This window comes from Gobius niger, assembly GCF_951799975.1.
Source record: "Gobius niger genome assembly, chromosome: 11".
In the NCBI taxonomy this organism is placed as follows: Eukaryota; Metazoa; Chordata; class Actinopteri; order Gobiiformes; family Gobiidae; genus Gobius; species Gobius niger.
This window is the reverse complement of record NC_136862.1, coordinates 12851568-12870219: the sequence shown is the minus strand read 5'-3', so window position 1 is coordinate 12870219 and position 18652 is coordinate 12851568. Positions and strand designations below refer to the sequence as shown.

General features: G+C 40.9%; 1 protein-coding gene across 1 annotated transcript in view; it reads right to left on the bottom strand.

Moving 5' to 3' along the window:
* The window catches only part of srrm3 (serine/arginine repetitive matrix 3), a 110509-nt gene that overhangs the window by 49048 nt on the left and 42809 nt on the right, over positions 1 to 18652 (bottom strand). Inside the window, exon 2 of the mRNA XM_079565840.1 lies at positions 12441 to 12720. Coding sequence (XP_079421966.1) covers positions 12441 to 12715 — 275 coding nt within the window. The 5' untranslated portion in view covers positions 12716 to 12720. The remainder of the gene's footprint in view (positions 1 to 12440; positions 12721 to 18652) is intronic.

The following is an 18652-nucleotide window of genomic DNA, read 5'->3' as shown; positions in this document are numbered from 1 at the left end:
TGTGTAGATACATATAGCTGACATGTTACAGCCATATGAACCACCTCAGGCCTTGAGTTCCTCAGGGAGGGGTCTCCAGGTGGTTCCTCAACCCTGACTATGTTGAAAGAACTGGCCATACTTAGATATGTTCTTACCTGAGCTTAGACGAGTTGATGCGTACCTGTCTGGTCTTTGTGTGTGCCCTCAGTCACGCAAAACGACCAAGAATGTTGTTAGCATTTGGCCTCTCCCAGTATATTCTTATAGCTCCAAACGTGGTGAAGCAAGAAGCGGCCAAGCACAAAGACCAGACAGGTACGTATCAACTCGTCTAAACTCAGGTAAGAACATAATCTCAGTATGGAAAAACGGTGGCCTGTTCCTTTAAGTCCAGGCAGAAAGGACACCTATTTAAAGTCTTAAAGTAGTACGTTTGAGCAAATACATATACATTTCCTTTCAAAATCCAATTTGTTCAATGTATTTGGACACCCGGACCCCACTTTGGGAACCACTGTAATAGACAATATCCTGAGATGTAGCTGTGCAATATCATCCACTTGTACAGATGGAAATATAAAACACAGTCTTGGAGCATAATGAAAGGCTAGGAAACCTCAGATAGACTTCATCATGACAGGTTAAATCCACTCGTTGCATGTTGAAGGCAGACCAAACGAAAAAGTAGTCGGTGAAAAGTGGCTGTGTTTGTACGAGAGCATGAAGCTGTATTAATCACCAGACCAAGACCAAAATGACATTATAACAATCTCTCCAAGATAGCAGGGTCAGATCATTATATTGTCATCATTGTCAGAAGAAAGAAGCGAGGACCAAAAAAAAAGGAACAAGCAGCAAACTCTTATCTGTAGATTTAATTAACACTTATTCCAGCTGTGACGCCCGCTGAATCCCCCCTCACCATCTGTTCTGCCCTGCCACTGGCTAACGCTCGCTACAAAGGAGCACGCAGCAGCTCGGCCACTGTGAACAAAAGCACGCAAACCGTTTTATAAATAGGCTCAGCGTGATTTACTGAAGATGATATAATTGGATTACCTGCAGTTGTTGACGAGCCACAAACAAAACACGGTGGTCTAATGAAGATGCGTTTTTGAGGAGATAAATCGGTTTTAAATTACTATGTCTCGAAGCAAGCTCATTTTATAAAACAAGAGAATGGAGAGTGGTTCAATTATACAAATTGTTCTTCTAAAATTATGCTTTAGCCAATTTAGGCTCATAGATTGAACGAGAGATTGATTGCCTTGCTTCAATGTCAATAACAGCCCGTCTATTTAAAAGTGAAATAAATGGTTTCACAAAGAAACTGTATTCACTAATACTGAAATAAATAGCAAAGGGATTTGGGATCGGGAGACAAATCTTTACTACTTTCATTTTAAACAAGCGCTCAGACTGATTCATTTACATAGATGTTTTAAAACAACCAGCCTTATAAATATGGGAACCGACAGACGCTGAGAGGCTCGAATTTTTAATTAAAATAATCCAGGCTTAGAGTGGAGCTGCTTTTTTATCCTTATTTGTATGTTATGTTTATGTAAATACAGTGAAGAAACAGGTTACATATGCCTAAGTTCTCAGCATAGACAGTAGAATAAGTGTGGCTTCCCCCATAGCCTTCAGCACGCGCGAACTGAAGCTCATTCATGCTAACAATTTGGTTGAGTTTTTGGAGCCAGCTCCTTTATTTACAAAAGGACAACACATAGGATGAGCCAGTTAAGACAATCACGTGGAGATAAGAATGACAAGCCTGTGTTCAATAAAGACTTTTACCATGGTCAGTGAGAACATTAATCACGTTCAATATCACCCCACTGTTTCCATAGTAACGATAAACAATTTAGCTGGAACTGGCTTCAAGTGAAACAACTGAAAAAGTGAAATAAATCGCGCCCAGGACGGTTAAAAAAAAAAAAGCAAACAGGCCCAAATGAACAGTTTCAGTTTGTGGGTCCATGGTATAAGCGGATTAAACAACTCAGAGCCGTGCATTAAACCGTTTTAATGGACTTTTTGACTCCGTGTCGTGCATTAAAACTATCTAGAGTGCGGGAATGTGATGTCATACCGCTAAGCATCATGGGATTAGCAGCAATAATAAACTAATGGAGATTTTAAAAGGTTAGATACTAGAGTTATTTTTCACATTAAAACACTTGGACACCACAGTGTATTAGATGTATTTACCAGTAGCTCGACAGCTAACAGAGTTGTTCCATGGCTTTTTTCTCCACTTTTTATACTGTTTTTAGCTCATGTTAGTCTATGGAAACAGCTGCAAAGATGGCGGATCTCCATGGTAACAGTGGAATTTCCCGAACTGTATGATGCAAGGCTCTGAGTTGTTCAGTCCTTACTTTGACATTGAGAATTAGCTTTGGCCAAAATGTTGTTGTATGTAACATGAGTTTATGTGACATACTTGTCCCTATTCAAATAAACTTAAAAATAAATAAATAAATACTTAAAGGCACACGGCGTAACTTTTTGGACTTTACTGTTCATCTGTAATAAACATGCTCCTACTGACCAGCTCAACACAGAAAATGCTATTTGTGCAGTGGGTAATCAAAGAATGGATTTGGATGTGAACCTAACGTGTTTAAATCTCAAATTCTGCTGCCTTTAGTTGACAGCTCCATGGAGACGAGCTGGAGACATACCCACTCCCAGTAAAATTACTCATGTCTTAGTAGAGCTGGGCTGCTTACAGCAAAAGTACATATTTGTTTGTGCATTCATGAGGCATTTTTCAATTATGAAAATATCTGTCATATAATAAATACTTGTATTTCAATTTTATTTTTTGGGGTAAAATCCTACGCAGTGTAGCTTTAACCTGTTATCTACCATCTTAGGGTTAGGGTTAGAGTTATTTTCTCCATTTATGCATCTCCAAATCGCAAAGCCTATTGCCTGGAGAGCTTGCAGCCTATATGCCAGTGTAATACCTCATTTGAAAGCCAATATCTTCCAGTAAAAATATGTGTATGATAAGTGTAATATGAGTTGAAAACACAATTTATATCAAACTTGCAAAGCCCTAACCCCAGTGATAACCCTAACCCTAATCCCCTGATCAGGGAGGACAGCAGGTAACAAGTTAAAGTGGGACAAAAAAGTTTTAATGGAACTGCCCCCACCTCCTGGCCTTCTGCAGCAAATAGCGATGCTACACTCAGGTTGTTACACTGTTTATGGTTCTCAGCTTTTCCGTGTCAGTCCAGTGCCCCCTTCATGCCCCTCTTCTGGCTCTGCTTCTGCTAAGAGGGCAAAAAATTACCCATTTAATTTCAATATGTAAAAGTACAAAATTGACTGAATAGGAAAATATGTCGAAAATGTTCTGTTAAGAAAGTACATAGAGTAAATTATTTCTTGAAACCTAAAGTGCACCTCATTTTGAATTGTAATTCGATAACAGCAGCCCATGACATGACCTAACTACAGATAAGTACTTCAAACCCCTCTCAGTGATCCAAGCACTGCTATTTTCATGTAGAAAAGTGCCAGCAGTTTCAGGAGTGAGTCAGTGAAGCCTATCAAAGCCATGCTACCTTATTTCCGACAACATCCCGCATTACGGTGATTTGAGCGGGACAGGGTACATTGATTGGTGGCAGGGTCTCACCACCAGTCCCTTCCCCCCGCCATGAATAATCACCACGATTAAAGAAGTTGATTGGAGTAATTAGACAGCTCTGAGCAGCCGCGGATTCCCTCCATTAACTCGCAGTCCTGGGAAATGAATAGTTGCGGCTCTTTCGCTGATAGCCATCGATTTGACGAGCGTGTATGTGGCTATAGCACGACTTCTTCTGTGCAGTCAAGCCGAGCACCTGTGAGACGCATTTTCCAACAAGTCTTCCCCAGGCTCCGTTCCGCGCCTTTAAATCACTATCAGACAGCGATGCGCGGACTCGTGCCAATGCCGTTAGCGAGATTGAACGCTGCTCAGACAGTGGAAGGCAAACCCAGACACCCCCCCCCCCTGCATTTCTCTGGCGGCGGCACAATTAAAGCGACCCGCCCGGTGCCGCAAACTCTCCAGTGAATAGGATTCAATTGGGGGGCCGAGATTCCCTGGTTGGATGGCACGCAGCAACTCGGGCCGAACACAAAGAGAGAGAAAATGAGAGAATGGACTTCCTCTTCTCGACGTAAAGCTGGCCTCTTCACCTCCAACGCGGTCCAAGCAGATCAATGCTGAGGAGAACACACTTGATTGCTCATCCTGTCACTGCCGTCCTTTAGCTCAGCTTTTCCCAGGCAGTTTTGTCTCTCACGGATCGACTGGATTGGCCTTAAGCCCCTCCAGTGACCAGTGGGCAAAATAGGTCATTCTCCCTGAAATGCTTTTCCTCCAATTTAGCGTCTTTACTTCGCACACGGCTTATCGTCTTAACGCAGGCCGGCACTCGTGGCCTTCATCGGCATCGTTGCAGAACTCGCAATTCACCAGTCGCAATTGTATGTCTCCGGTTTCACAGAAAGTGTGTTTCCCTGTCAAAAGTTAGTGTCGTTCTCAAGGGGTTTACATTTTAAAGTAGCCTAATAATTATGTCGCTGAGGTCAATGTAGCTTTTGTGCCATGAAAAGCTGGACAAAATGGATAGAGTTGCATCCAGGGTGGCACTAATGTCTGATTAATATGCAAATCAATGCACATTAGGAGGGAGATAATTAGCTGCGATAGAGGGGAGAGAAAACCTCAAAAGTAAGAATAATGGGGGTTATATATGAATATTCTCGTAATGTATTGAGATATTTCCATTCAAGAAGCCTCCCTCTCCTCAAACACTATCCTCCAGCTCTGCTCGGACTGTTATAATCAATAAAATCAAGCCTTTTAGTTTGAACATAACTACTGAAACAACATTTGCATCTCTGTAAAGTCGTCTCCCATGGCAACACCCCCCCCCCGCCTCACCTTTAAAGCAACACATTAATTTTTCAATATACAAATGCGCATCTGATTTATCTGCTGGGTCAAGCACACAGTGAGAATTACTTTATTCAGCGTGCCCCGTGCCATGCGTGATGTGTACATACACGCTGGGGCATGAATAAGTGAGGCGCGCAGAGATCTGTCGGCGACAACGCTGCAGTCCTCTTTTATATGAGCTTAAGCGAGTAGGAGTAAGGAGTTTTAATGTATGTAAGGGAAGCGGTAGTTCAATCTAAGTAGGGCTCATTACACAGGCTCAAAGACACCACGGGTCAGGTCATGCTCATCGTTCAGTTCAATTACGCCTGCAACAAACATCGCTAATATGAAGTCCAAGCATCTACAGTCAGTGTTAGGGGATACCACACTTTTTAGAATAGACTTGATAATGATCAGCTCTGGATAAACACAGATAATGGTAATAACAGGTGCTCGTCATATAATCAGAATATCATGAAAAAGTTCATTTATTTCTGTAATTCAACTTAAAATGTGAAAGTAATATATGGTAAATGGTATATGGACTCAACTTATATAGTAGTTTTCTACCTTTATCAGGCCCAAAGCGCTTTACAGTAAGGAACCAGTCATATATGATATAGACTCATGATATGCAAAGTGACAAATGTGAAGCCTTTGTTTGTTTGATGATTATGGCTTGCAGTCCATTTTCAAAATATTCAAATTTTATGAGATTTTTTATTTTTTTTTATTTTTTACAGGCTGAGCCATAATAATCAAAATTATAACAAATAAAGGCTATACATATATTATTCATTTATTCATATATTATTCTCACAGTTTTGGTTGAATAACAGAAGTGTTTTCATGATATTCTAATTATATGACGAGCACCTGTATATGGATCAATATCTTATTTATACATAAAACTGGTTATCCAGGTAACACAAAATGTTCAAATAACGTTAGCCTGCGGTTCTCAAAAACAAATGGTTTCTGAAGGCTCCCATAAGGTTATCCGACAACAAAACATTCCCACAGCGTTCAAACAACCATAAATCCAAAGGTTCTGCAGAGGTTGCTGCATCCCCTGTATCAACATTCCCTGGTGGTTTCATTTTGGTTAGTACGAACACACTAAAAAAAAACAACCTTCTGCAGCATATTCAGTCATCTACAGTTTGTACTTTGAAAAAACACTCTCTCGTTTACATCAAATTAAAACTAATTATCTGTATTCCAAAAAGTCCAGTTTGCCAGCTGGACGCTGTAGCTCCGCCTTTCAACAGAGCTTAACCAGTAATAGTTATTATCATATAACTCATTTAAAAATGGTATTACCCCAACAAGCCACTGAACTACATTAATGCGTAGAGAAGCCTAAAAATACCTGAATGGATCAGTCCACTATGCAGCTGGTGAGGGGTGTTTAAACACAAAACATCAAAGTGCCTCATCCCTAACATGCCTATAATTGATGCATGAGTTATTTTATTATTTCATTTATCCATTAACAAAGGATTGATTCAACTACACTCAAGTGAATATCGATGTGGTATCTGTATGGTATTGATCTGCACATCAATAGCCAGTTCAGAAAAGGACCAAAGGTGTTAGCTCTACCCTTCAACCATTTGTCAACAACAGCCTCAGGCCAGATCAACAGTGCAGTGACACAACGCAATGACATTCGCTACAAACAACAAGAATCCTGCCGGAAGAGATTTATGTGTTAGATGCTCTATGCAGAGCTGGTTTTCAAATGACCACATCACAATAACTATAAGACTTTATTATCTAAGTGAGAGCGGGACAGAGTGTCCATCATGACGATGTATATGTAGACACGATAATATCGACAGGAAAATATTGCGATAAACGATATTATTGAAGATCATTTTATGCCTCAGAAACGAACTCTAAAGCTTAAAAATTACAGAAAAAGCGACATGAAATAAACATGAAATGGACTCAACTTATATAGCGCTTTTCTACCTTTATCAATGAAGCACAACGTACTCAGTAGGAGTGTGACAATATATCGATTTTCCGATATATCTCGATATTTTGCGAGACGATGCAATACTTTTTGTTCCGATCTCGATACTTTTGATGACATCATGCATAATAATGAGCACATCATGCATAATAATGAGGCAGCAGTGCTCCACTGTTTTCACAGTCAATAGAGGCCAATAATGATCAAGAATTCAGTCAGGACAGCAGGGGGCAGCACTACAGTTTTAGTACTTGAACCAAACACTCACACGAATATTAATTTTAATGATAATCTTATTTATAATTATAAAAAACAAGTGGGTTTTATTATTCCCTTTAAAATAGGACTGTGGTTTCTAGTTAATTTAAATGTAAATGAAGTCACTGACAGATCTACCCATCTTCAGTGTGTGAGTCAGGGATCATTTATTTACACAGAAAAGTAGGTACAAAGCACATGGAAAGAAATGTAAATGTATGTGTAGTATGTTAAAAAAAAAGGTTAAAAGAGGCATGTGTTTTATCTTTTAATCATGATGTATCATAAGTAATTTTCACGCAATATCGATTATAACAGTATTGGCGTATCGTGAGATAATCGTTATCGTAAGCCATGTATCGCGTATCGTATCGTGAGGTACCCAGAGGTTCCCACCCCTAGTACTTAGACCTTAAAATATGGGAAAAATGTTTAAAAAAAAAATACAGACGATAAATATATTAGCCCAAAAATATATTGTTTATTGATAGTAATTATTGTGACAGCCCTTTGCATATCTCTTCAAATGGGCGATATGGCAAAAAAAATATAATCATATCACGATTTCCTTAGGCCTAGATCACGATTTAGATTTCTATCACCGTGTGCGTTTAGTTTCTGTATATATCACTTTTTAGAGACAACTAGAGACATCTGCTTCTTCTGAAATGTCAAACTTCACTACGGTTCCTCAAAAATTTGCTTGTCACTCAATTTCTTTTGCGAGATGAAGATTTTAATGAATAAATTATTGATTTTGCAGAGTCTTGAATAATGATGACCCTATGCAATGGTTTAACTAGCTGTCCACCGTTCTCATTTCGTCATGAGGCAAACAAAGCCTTTCTATGTCACTTCCCATATTCACTACCTTTTCAAACCCTCACTTCTGAAAATGTAAAGGTCTACTTTGCTGCTTGCTCTTTCCTTTGGTGCAGTGACACCCACTGAACGCCCTCGTGCTCTTTAGATCTGCTCTGAGCTGTGAACAAATGGCTCCGTGTTCGTAACCTCCTGCCCTCGTCATATACATAAAAGGCCAGTGTTCCCCGCGGAGACCTATAGCACTCTGAGGTCCGATATACGGGGTCTGTCAAGCGGCGCACGGCTAAATAAACCCTTTCTGTTAATTGAAGAGAGATTCTAATTGGCTCCCGGGGTGAGGCCGTCGATCCTGACAGCCTATTTGTTGAAGCCTCGGGAGAAGTGCATGCTGGGATAAAATGGGAGAGGTGTCTGCCAGTCTAAAGAGGAGGGCAGACATCCAACAAGCCCCTGAGCATAATCTTCTTCAGTCAGGAAGGGGCGGGGGTGAAGGGGCGACGACAAATGAAAACAGATTCCTTCTTAATTGTGTGTAATGCCCTGGCGTTGTTGTGACATGGCCCAGTGTTTCATCCCGGGGCTCGATCCCTTAATCCGGCACACATGCACACGGCACTCATTTAATATCCACATTAGGATTTGGAGTCGGGACATAAGGGGAGACTGCCAAATGAGATTGCGCTTTTAAAAGAAGAATGGGGTGACTCAGGTGTGTGTCACCGTCGAGATAGGGCCAGTTTTATCCGTCGCTATTAGACAAGATAAGGTAAATTGTTGAGGAAGGATTTTAATGGAATTTACAGGAAGCATCAGTAACGGGAAATGGGTCACAATTAAAGAGTATTGGTTTGAGACAGTGGACTAAATATCAGTCGGTCAATCAATCTAAACGCATGTCGCTTTACATGAATATATTTTTCATCCCTTCCACCCTCTCAACCCATCCCACTATAGGGCTGCGCAATGCTGGTATATTGTCATCATATAGCAAAGTGACACATTTTCCATATTCATATATTTAAAGCCACACTGCATAACATTTCACCCAACAAATAAAATAAAATACAAGCATTCGAAAATGAATACATAAACATGTTGGATTGTGAGCAGTGTACCTGTCCTCAGACCAGGACTGTCTCCAGCTCGTCGTCATGGAGATGTCCACTAAAAACAGCCAAATATGAGATTTACAAGTCCTCATCCAAATCCATTATTTGATTATCCGCTACAAAAATGGTATTTTTTTGCATTTTGGACAGTCCAAAATATTACACAGTGTGCCTTTAAATGTTCCTCCCTTTTATTTGCAAACACAACCTAAATCTAAAAACCACTGTCACTTCAAAATAAGGATAACCCTTTATTTTACACTACCCTTGATACATTGTACCTAGCTAAATTTAGTACAATGTAATGGGCTTTGTAACAATGTGTAATAACTTGTACCTATGGGTTAGATACACAATGGAATAATATGTATTTGTAGTTTGTAGGTACATAATGTAATAAGACATAATTCTAACTCCAACCAAAACCTTAAGCCCTAACCCTAAAGGTCTCGTGTCCTATTACATTATGTACTTACAAAGTACTAATACAAGTTATTCCATTGTGTACGTACTACATAGGTACAAGTTATTACAGATTGTTACAGAGCACATTATATTGAACAAAATTTACGTAGGTACAATGTATCAAGTGTAAAATAAAGTGAAACCCAATTGTGTTTTAATGTAAGGGAACATAATGAGTTGAAATGGTTTATAGAATATCACAAATTTTGTCATATTGTGCGACACTCTACAGGCAGCGGAAAAAACTTAACCTTTACCCATAGTTGAAAACTATCCTAGGAATAAGATAACCCTAATCCAAACATAATTCTAGCCACACACACTTGGTATGTGTATCAACTATCAAGTATCTATCTATCTCATCTTATCTTATTGTATCTGAGGGGGGAAAAAAAATCACACGCCGGCACAGCTTCATTTACACACTCCACTGACACACGCGCTAAATCAGTGAAAATGAGGATAAGTGCCAATGAACCAGGTGAGGAAACACCATCAGAGGAGCTGTCTGCAGCGCATCACCTGCAGCCTTTAGGGCGATGACACAGGGCGCACAACCTCCAGCGCGACCACAGGACAGCGCCCACACAGCCTCAGCCGATCACTGCTCCCAGCTGAATGAGTCAGTAAAATGATTTTAAATATTGTTATGCAGATTCCAAACACTACCTGAAGCCATGGTTGTGGGGATCCGAAGTTAAAGTCGATAATACATACGGTAATGCTCATTTAAGACTAAGGACTAGGGGAGAAGTGAGACAGTGCCTTTCTCTCAACACGACTGGGACTGTCCAGAGAGTAGCTGTCTCGTGTGGTCATTGCGCCTGTCTGCTCACCATGGCTTCTGTCATCATTAGCCGAGCAGCGGGCATAACATAGCAACGGATACATTGTTCTCAGTCCTGGAGCCCCGGAGTCTGAAGGCCATAGAGATGAGGGGTCCTGACAGATGACACAAGTGCACATACTCCTAACCCCTTCCAATAAAGTCCAGCAGTGTCACTCAGCCCACACATTACGGTGAAACCGGGCCTTGTTAACCAGATCCGATTGGACTGGAGTGCTTTGGGGAACAAGAAAGTTTGAAAAAAATGACCCCTTTAGAGAATCATATTGAAACATTACACGACACGAGAACAAACACAGCAGATTACATAATAAGAGAGAAACACACAAAAATAAGGAAGTGTGTACACTCCAAAATGTATAGGTTAATTTAAATACCTTGAGTTGTTTTGAGTAGACAAGATTGAGTTGTACAGTGGTTTGAACTGTGGTTACAGGAGCTTTGTGAACCTCACCTTTAAAACCCGCGTGAGATTTGACGGATGAAATATTCCTAATCTTTTAAAAACGCGTCTTTCTTCATCTGTCCACAAAGAGCACCTGGCACCTCTTTCATTCAGCCCGGGACACACTGACTAATTAGCCTGACCTTTGCGCAGTTACTACCAGCCTCCCCTTAATCTATCAGGGATTATCCGGCTCCTACAAGTGACAAAAGGGATGTGAATAAGAAAGATGTGTGTGGGAGAGGGGTTTCTCATCTCACGTCTCCAGATTATTAATTGCGCCTTCAAACCTCGAGTAGTCGTCCCAGTCGTCGTGTGGGGGGAAAAGCCCTGAGACTGCAACTCAGAGGCGACCATGCGGCGTGCGGGCCCGTAAATTACATGCGTGTGTTTTCAAATGCATGAGGCGGGCCTGGGTGAAATTGCACCAATTAGGGCTGCAGCGGGCAGAAAATTGGAAGTGAAAATGCAACACTGCGACACTGTAGCCGTTGCTTTCGGAAAGAAAACAGTGCGTGTACATGATGTCCTAAGATTTCTGATCTGGAGTTGTGCAAATTGCAGTCTGACGCCCACAATGATTGCCAGTTAACATCGGAGAGGCATTTATTACACACTGAGGTTGGTTGAGTGGGTACGATTATGGAGAAAGCAGGATTTCCAAGCGCAAGGTCATTCTCCAAAAGTGCATTCAAGATTTGCTTCTACGAAAGAAATAACATTATTGACGTATTCAAGGTTTAGCATTACATTTTTAATCTCTTTTCTTTTTAATGCTGACATCTTTCTTTCTAACTCCCACGGCCCCCCCCTGTGACGGAAGCATATGCAGCTCTTATTTTTACCCAGCGGCGAGGATCGTCACCTACACTCTCCGTGGACGTCTACCCAGTGTGTGGTCGGACGCATTGGCATCTGTCAGCACCCGTGAACGCTGACAATTGTGCTAAAATAGGCACCCGTCCTAGAAAGAAGCTCTCTAAAATCTCTGCCAAAGTGATGCGCCGCAGTTGACTTCAGCCTCTCCAAACATCACTTCCTATCATTTTATTCCGGGCTGGTTTTATTCATGGAGTGTACTTGATGTATAGCGTTGTGTTCTTAATATAGTGCGTTGTCGTAGCTATATCGGTAAACACAACAGTGCGGCACTTCTACAAAAATCAGACGTTGTTCGGTGTCCTTTTCTATGCAGTATTTCCTACAATAAAAAATGACTTGGCAGGAAACAGGCTTTGGAAAATCTATGCAATTTGTGTAGCTTATAAGCTCGACCTCCCCAAAGCTACAAGTCAAATTGAAGATTTTACTATTACCAAACAGTGCACTGTGCACTGGATATTAAGTGTTGGTGGGGGGAAGAAGTTTCATTTTCTTCAGTCGCTTCACTTCAAACCTTGAGGTTATATAGAAAATATGCAGTTATCATTCCATCATGGCAAAACAACACAACTCCAGTTATGATTTTGATGGGAGAACAACATTGTTATAGGTAAACAACTCTAAAACTCTAAAAAGGCCATTGTGCATAATACCCCCGTCCCCTTTAAAAGTTTGCACTGTGTCCTCACCCTTGCTCCTCCATCATCTCCTGCAGCTCCATGCACTTGAGCTCCACCCTCCTCTTCCTCTCGTGGTCCAGGATCTCTCTGTGGGGCTTCTTCACCAGGACAGGCTCCACAGTGGCGGGTTCCTCCTCCTCCACACCCGGCTGCCCGTCTTCTCCTTTGAGCACGACCACGCCGGACGTCTGACCTCCCGAGGCCGTCCCTGCTCCTGGAACAGCCGCCTGGGCAACTCCACTGGCACCATCCTTGGGAGACGGCACTCTGGCCTCATCGTACATGGTTACTGCAGAGAGAGAGAGAGGAATTCAGAGGGGTAAGAAGACGCTGGGATAAGAACATTATTCATTCACCATAGAACAAACAGCTGCTGATGTTGTTGTCCCTGCCACATATTTTCATGTTCTTGGGAGGTATATTTTGGAGGGTTGGAGGATGTGTTTTGAATTCAATGCAATTTAAAAAATACTTTGGTGGGATTAGTGTGCGCCTGATGCTATCTCTTTCCTTTTGATGTGTTGATTCAAATGCATGGCACACATTTAAAAGAATAAAAATAAAACAGTCTTTCCTCTGAGGGACTCTTTGTGGTCCCTGAACCCTTGTTTGGCTAACACTTGTATAAAATACATGGAAAAGCTGCCAGCTCACTGCAAATGTTTCCAGGCATAGACAAACACATATTGGTGTTTGGAATAAGTTAGCGCGGGGCTGCAGGGCACACAGTGAATCCGCAGTGAAAGGTGAGTTTGATGGTAATACCTGTGGACAGGCTCAGAGTTGTGCCTGAGCCGAGCAGCGCGCACACGTCAACAAACTGTATGCACAGATATATACAAGCGCACAGGCGCAGAGCGGAGCGTGACTACGTGTAGACATGCATTATCAGCGACAGCGCTGGCAGCAACTTCTGCTCTGTGAGTCAGTCCAGCGGTGCCTGCAGGCGCATTAGGAGGAAGAGGAGCCAGACACACAGGCAGCAGGAAAAGTAGCTTTTCGTTAGTAATAAACTCAAGCAATGATTCACATTATCTAAAGATGTGAACATTTGAATATGTTTAAAACTTTTATAGTGCTTTCATCCAGTTGAACAAGCCTCATATTAGAACAACCTTACTTTACTGTATGACAAATTTCAGATTCAGATTCATTTATTCAGGCTACAGATAAAGAGAGGAAACATTTATACATATAGTCTGAAATGGAATAGGCAGAAGCTAAAGCTTATTGGGCCTATCCCAGTGTATTTACAAAACAAAAAAACAATTGAAAACGCTGACATAAATTTTGCATCCTTAGCATCCATTCTCAACATATTTCTTTTTACAATGAATTGATCAATTAACAAAGATTTTTCATTTCGATGGTTTGCTTTTATCCCACAGAGAACGATCTAAGGTTCACATAAGGAGCAAATGATAATGTGGCCATCTGAGTGGATAAAAGCAGTTAGGAGAGCTGCAGAGCGGACCGCTGATTAAGATGGACTGTCCTATTTGGACCAGCATGCCGAGAAAAAGGAGGGCCTTCCTGATGACACGAACCTTGGCTGTCCTGCGCCTCCCCTCTCCTCCGCAACTAATGGCTTCATTTTTCAACAGGGAGCCAAAAAACCCAGACCACGCCGCTTCATCACTGTCACCATGGGAGAATACGGGACAGGATTCCACCGGGACCAGACAGACACACCTTCTGGACTGCAGATAAACCCATTCCAACTCTGTTCCCCCTTATCGGACCGGAGACTTTGAGATATTTCCATGTGAAGTGGAAGAGTCTTTGTTAATATCGCGGCGTTTGTGGTTGGAGAAGCTGGGCGTGCGTAGCGGCGCGGGTCTGGGCTGACGAACAGGTGGCGGGACAGCAGGAGGCATCATCACTGAATCTATTATACTCTAAATCAGCGCTTGATTTTCCATGACAGCAATCGCTCATCTGCACGCTTGTCACAAAGAGTTGGTTCAAAGAGGGAAAAGTGTGACTTATCAAGATCAGCGTGACGTGACATTGAAGTTAACAGCTAAATACAGCATCGTGTGTGAGACGATACAAGTGTGTTTTCAGATTGAGAGGACGGATTGTGGTGGAGTGAGATTACAGCTCTTGATTTCAGAGGAAGTTTTGTGGTGAATATCATGTACATACAGCAAATTCACCTGAAGATTATCACTCGGGATGCACCGATCTGATAGGCCTCGTGGTGTTGGATATTGGAGCCGATACTGGAACAAATACATTATCGGGTATCGGCTACAAGTATCCGATACTGGCTCTCACCGCTTTAAAGACACAACTTTCACCGAATAAATCTAAGTGAATAGGGGCATGCTGTACGTCATTTTGAAGCTAATATCCTGAAGAGTTTGATCGCAGAGTTATTTTTAACCTATTGCAACGACTAATGAAGATAGAAGTGATAGAAGTGACCTAATATAATAACATTGGTCATGGTCACTCACTGCTAGAGCGGCCAAGTGCTTGTATTTTAGTTTATGAAATGCTGTTTAAGAATAACTGATATAAGATATTTGTAATGCACAAGTTGCAATGATCACATCCCTTTATGTGAGTTATTTATATTAATGTAAAATAACCTCACGTATAGTGTCAAAAATCCAATGACCCTTTTTTAATGTTTTCCCATTAGTTTAAAGGGACTATGCAGATTTTAAAAATGTTAAAACTAAGTATTTTCCTCCCCCTACATGTTCCAGTCATGTCCTAATATGTAGAATGAGCCCAGACCTGTTTATCACAACTGCCTGATTTTATCCTGCACGGTCACTCAAAAAGGTGTTACTTCGGGTCTGAAGTGCCGTCATGCACAAGCTTAATATAGAAGCTGCAGTTATATGTAAGACCTGAGGTGGCAGTAGTGAGTATAAAATGACCAACTTGCACCCGGTCTCTTTAATAATAGATATAATTGAAAATTGATACAACTATGTATTGTTTAATTTTTATGTAAAGGCCCAACTCGGGACGGACATTGAGAATTAGCTTTGGCTAAAATGTTGTAGTATGTAACATGAGCTTGTGTAGCAAACGCGTCCCTACTCTTAAATAAATAAATAAATCATGACAAGAAACGAGATAAGAGGATCATTCACTCTTTCACTCTGAGAAAGCTTTTAAGAAAGTCACTTGGTATCGGTTAATATCGGATATCGGCAGATAATCATACCTCCCGTATCAATATCAGCAGCAAAAGAGCTGGATTAGTGCATCTCTAAATAAAACCATGGCCTTTTATGAACATTATAAAAAATATATCCTTATGCATGTTGTCATTGACATTGAGTACCTAACCAAATGTTTCTAAACACTAGAAAAATAATCACACCTTTTGCATTTGGATTATTGGACACAGTTTATGAAGCTCAACAGTCTCACAGACCTCTCCTGTTCCAGAAACAGAACCCTCATTAAATTTTCTCTAAACTTTTTGAAAAAAAAAAAAAAGAAAAGAAAAGAAAAATCGTTAATTAAGACAAGACTTGGAAAATTAGCAATGTGCTAATGACTGACCTTGGCGTGAATATTGAAAATGAAAGACAATACTTAAAAATACAGCAAAATGGTTTCATTACTTTTTGTTTTATAAAGTTTCTTCTTTGTAAAATTGTGTCAGTGGTTGAGGCTGGGGCACATATGGTGGAAAACTGTTTTGTTCAAAGTGTCGAGGGTTTCGGGCTTGGCTCAGACAATTTGCTGAGTGTGTCTCTGCACTTCACCTCCTTTCACCCCGTGCTGTCCTGTTTAATAAAGGCTACGGGTAAAAAAAAAAAAAAAAAGAAAAAAAGAAAAGCCTCCACCATTCTTTGAAACTCTTAAAATTATGATGTGTTTTTGGAAAGTCTTTGGGCAAAATGAATGGAAAATTTGCCTGCAGAACCTACACTGTTTTTTTTTTGCTTATGTGCATTAGCCGTTCGTCTATCCACAAGAGCACTAAGGCTGGTTTCTCTAGCCAGAGGCGACCGCCACAGCTAATTCCATTTGCACTGGACGTCGTGTCTTGGCCACTGAGACGTTCCGGTAATAACCAAACATCCAGCCATTCCCAGCACGAACACAGCACAACATCAACGGCTGCCTCAATATTAGCCTGAAATAAAATGAGGACGTCGCTCGAGAAATTGGGGAGAAAAATCTCCTCCCATCTCAAATTAAATTCTCCTCTCCGTGCCAGATGTGGGAGTCAGGAGCTGCGGGCCTGGCGTCTGTCTGTGTTAAACCATGCTGTAAATATCCAGGCTGCTCATTAAACTAATGCATCATCATCATTCACAAAGGTTCCCCTGAGGTCCCCACGGGGCGACACACACAAAAAATCCCCTCCTTTCAAGTTAAAACAACTAAATCACTTAATTGTGCAATGAAAACTCCAGCCAGAAAGGGACACTTGTCAGTTGAGGGTTGATAAGGTGCGGAGAACAGGGGTAATTGTGTGGGAGTCCTCCGCCGGGACTCAAGGTTATCTGCGGTTACTGTAATAACTGTGGCACCGAGCCCTTCTGTGTTATTGCCAGGGAGTTTCACACAAACCGGGCTCCTATAGTAGGTTCAGGAAGTTGTTGTTCATGTTTCATGTAAAAAAAAAAACAACAACATTAATTTCAACATAAAAAGTTTCAGTTCAGATTCCGAGTTAGCCATTTTATACTCACTACTGCCATCTCAGGTCATACGTGTAACTGCACCTTCTATATTAAGCTCGTGCATGACGGCACTTCGGACCCGAATGAACACCTTTGTGACTGACAGTGCAGGATTTTAGAGGCAGTTGTAGTAGTGAACAGGTCTGAGCTCATTCTACACATTATAACATTGTAGAAACATGTAGGGGGAGGAAAATACTTAATTTTAACATTTTTAAACTCTATATAGTCCCTTTAACAAGTGTTTTTTTTTTCTGTTCAAATTCCTACACTGACTACCTAATAACGTAGGTATTCAGATCAAATACAACATCTTCTGACCCAATCCTTTGCTCTCAATCATAGTGTCCCTTTTTAAAATTCAATTCAATTCAAATACCCTGTTACAGAAAGATGCAGCCCGTATAACAGAAAAAACAAATAAATTAAACCTTCTTAGTGCCAGACTTGAATACATTAGCATATAGATGAATAGAGGGTTATGAAAAGTTCCCTAAAACCAACCGTAATCACGCTGTTATATCCATCATCAATGGTAGAATTTTGTGAGAAAGTAAAAAAAAGAAACAAATTCTTTCACAATGTAGTCACATTTGAGAGACATTTTCCTTACAGATCGTCATAAAAGTTACCAAGTGAGTCAATGCGCGTTGGTACAAGACAGTTCCTGCGAAATGTGCCAGCTGTAGTGTCAATTAGCCATCTGGAGTGACAACAACACTTCAACATGCCCTGCATTTTTAAACATTACATGCACGAGAATTAATAAACATTTCCAAGACGAATTGTGAATATCGATTTGAGATGAATTCACACTGTCAAAATTATTGTCTGGAGTTTGATAGTTACTTATTACTGGGCACAAACTGTTCAGGTTAAGGGTATGGTTATTAAGGCCACTGATGCTGTTGTGGGAAAGATAGATTTGCAAAATTATTGTTCTCTATGAAACATATTTTTCTATGGTTGTAGTGAGCGTAAGGCCAACACAAACAAAGTGTATAATGTTTAGTGCGTCAGTACTACTATGTTGCTTTCATGGCGTTCATGGCTCAGAACATTACTAGACCTTATGTATCCACAGAACTCTATTGTTAGAGAATTTTCTAGCCCCTGCACAGCTTACCAAGGACGCCTCCAAGGCTTATATTAGATGCAATTATTAATAAGGAATGCCAACAATGGGCAGCACGAGAGGTGTCCTTGGTCGGCCGTGCAGGGACTAGAAAATCCATCAGGAAATCTTTTGGACAGTCCAGGTTCTCCTTCAAAGGGCCTGAGGGACTCTTATGCTACTTTGTTCACACACTTTGAACTCTACGGCTTATACAACGATGCGGCTGATTAATAGAATCATAGAGGTCAACCGATATATCGACCAGCCGATATATATATCGGGCCAATATAAAGATAGAAACTTCTCGCTTGTATTAGGAAGAGCTACATCAGAGTTTTAAAATGTTATCGTTTTTAGTTTTGGAATCCGCTGATTTTTGTCTTTGAAATGAGCTCCCTCTGAAGATCCTACTACACAGGAATGTTTCAAATAAATCAGCC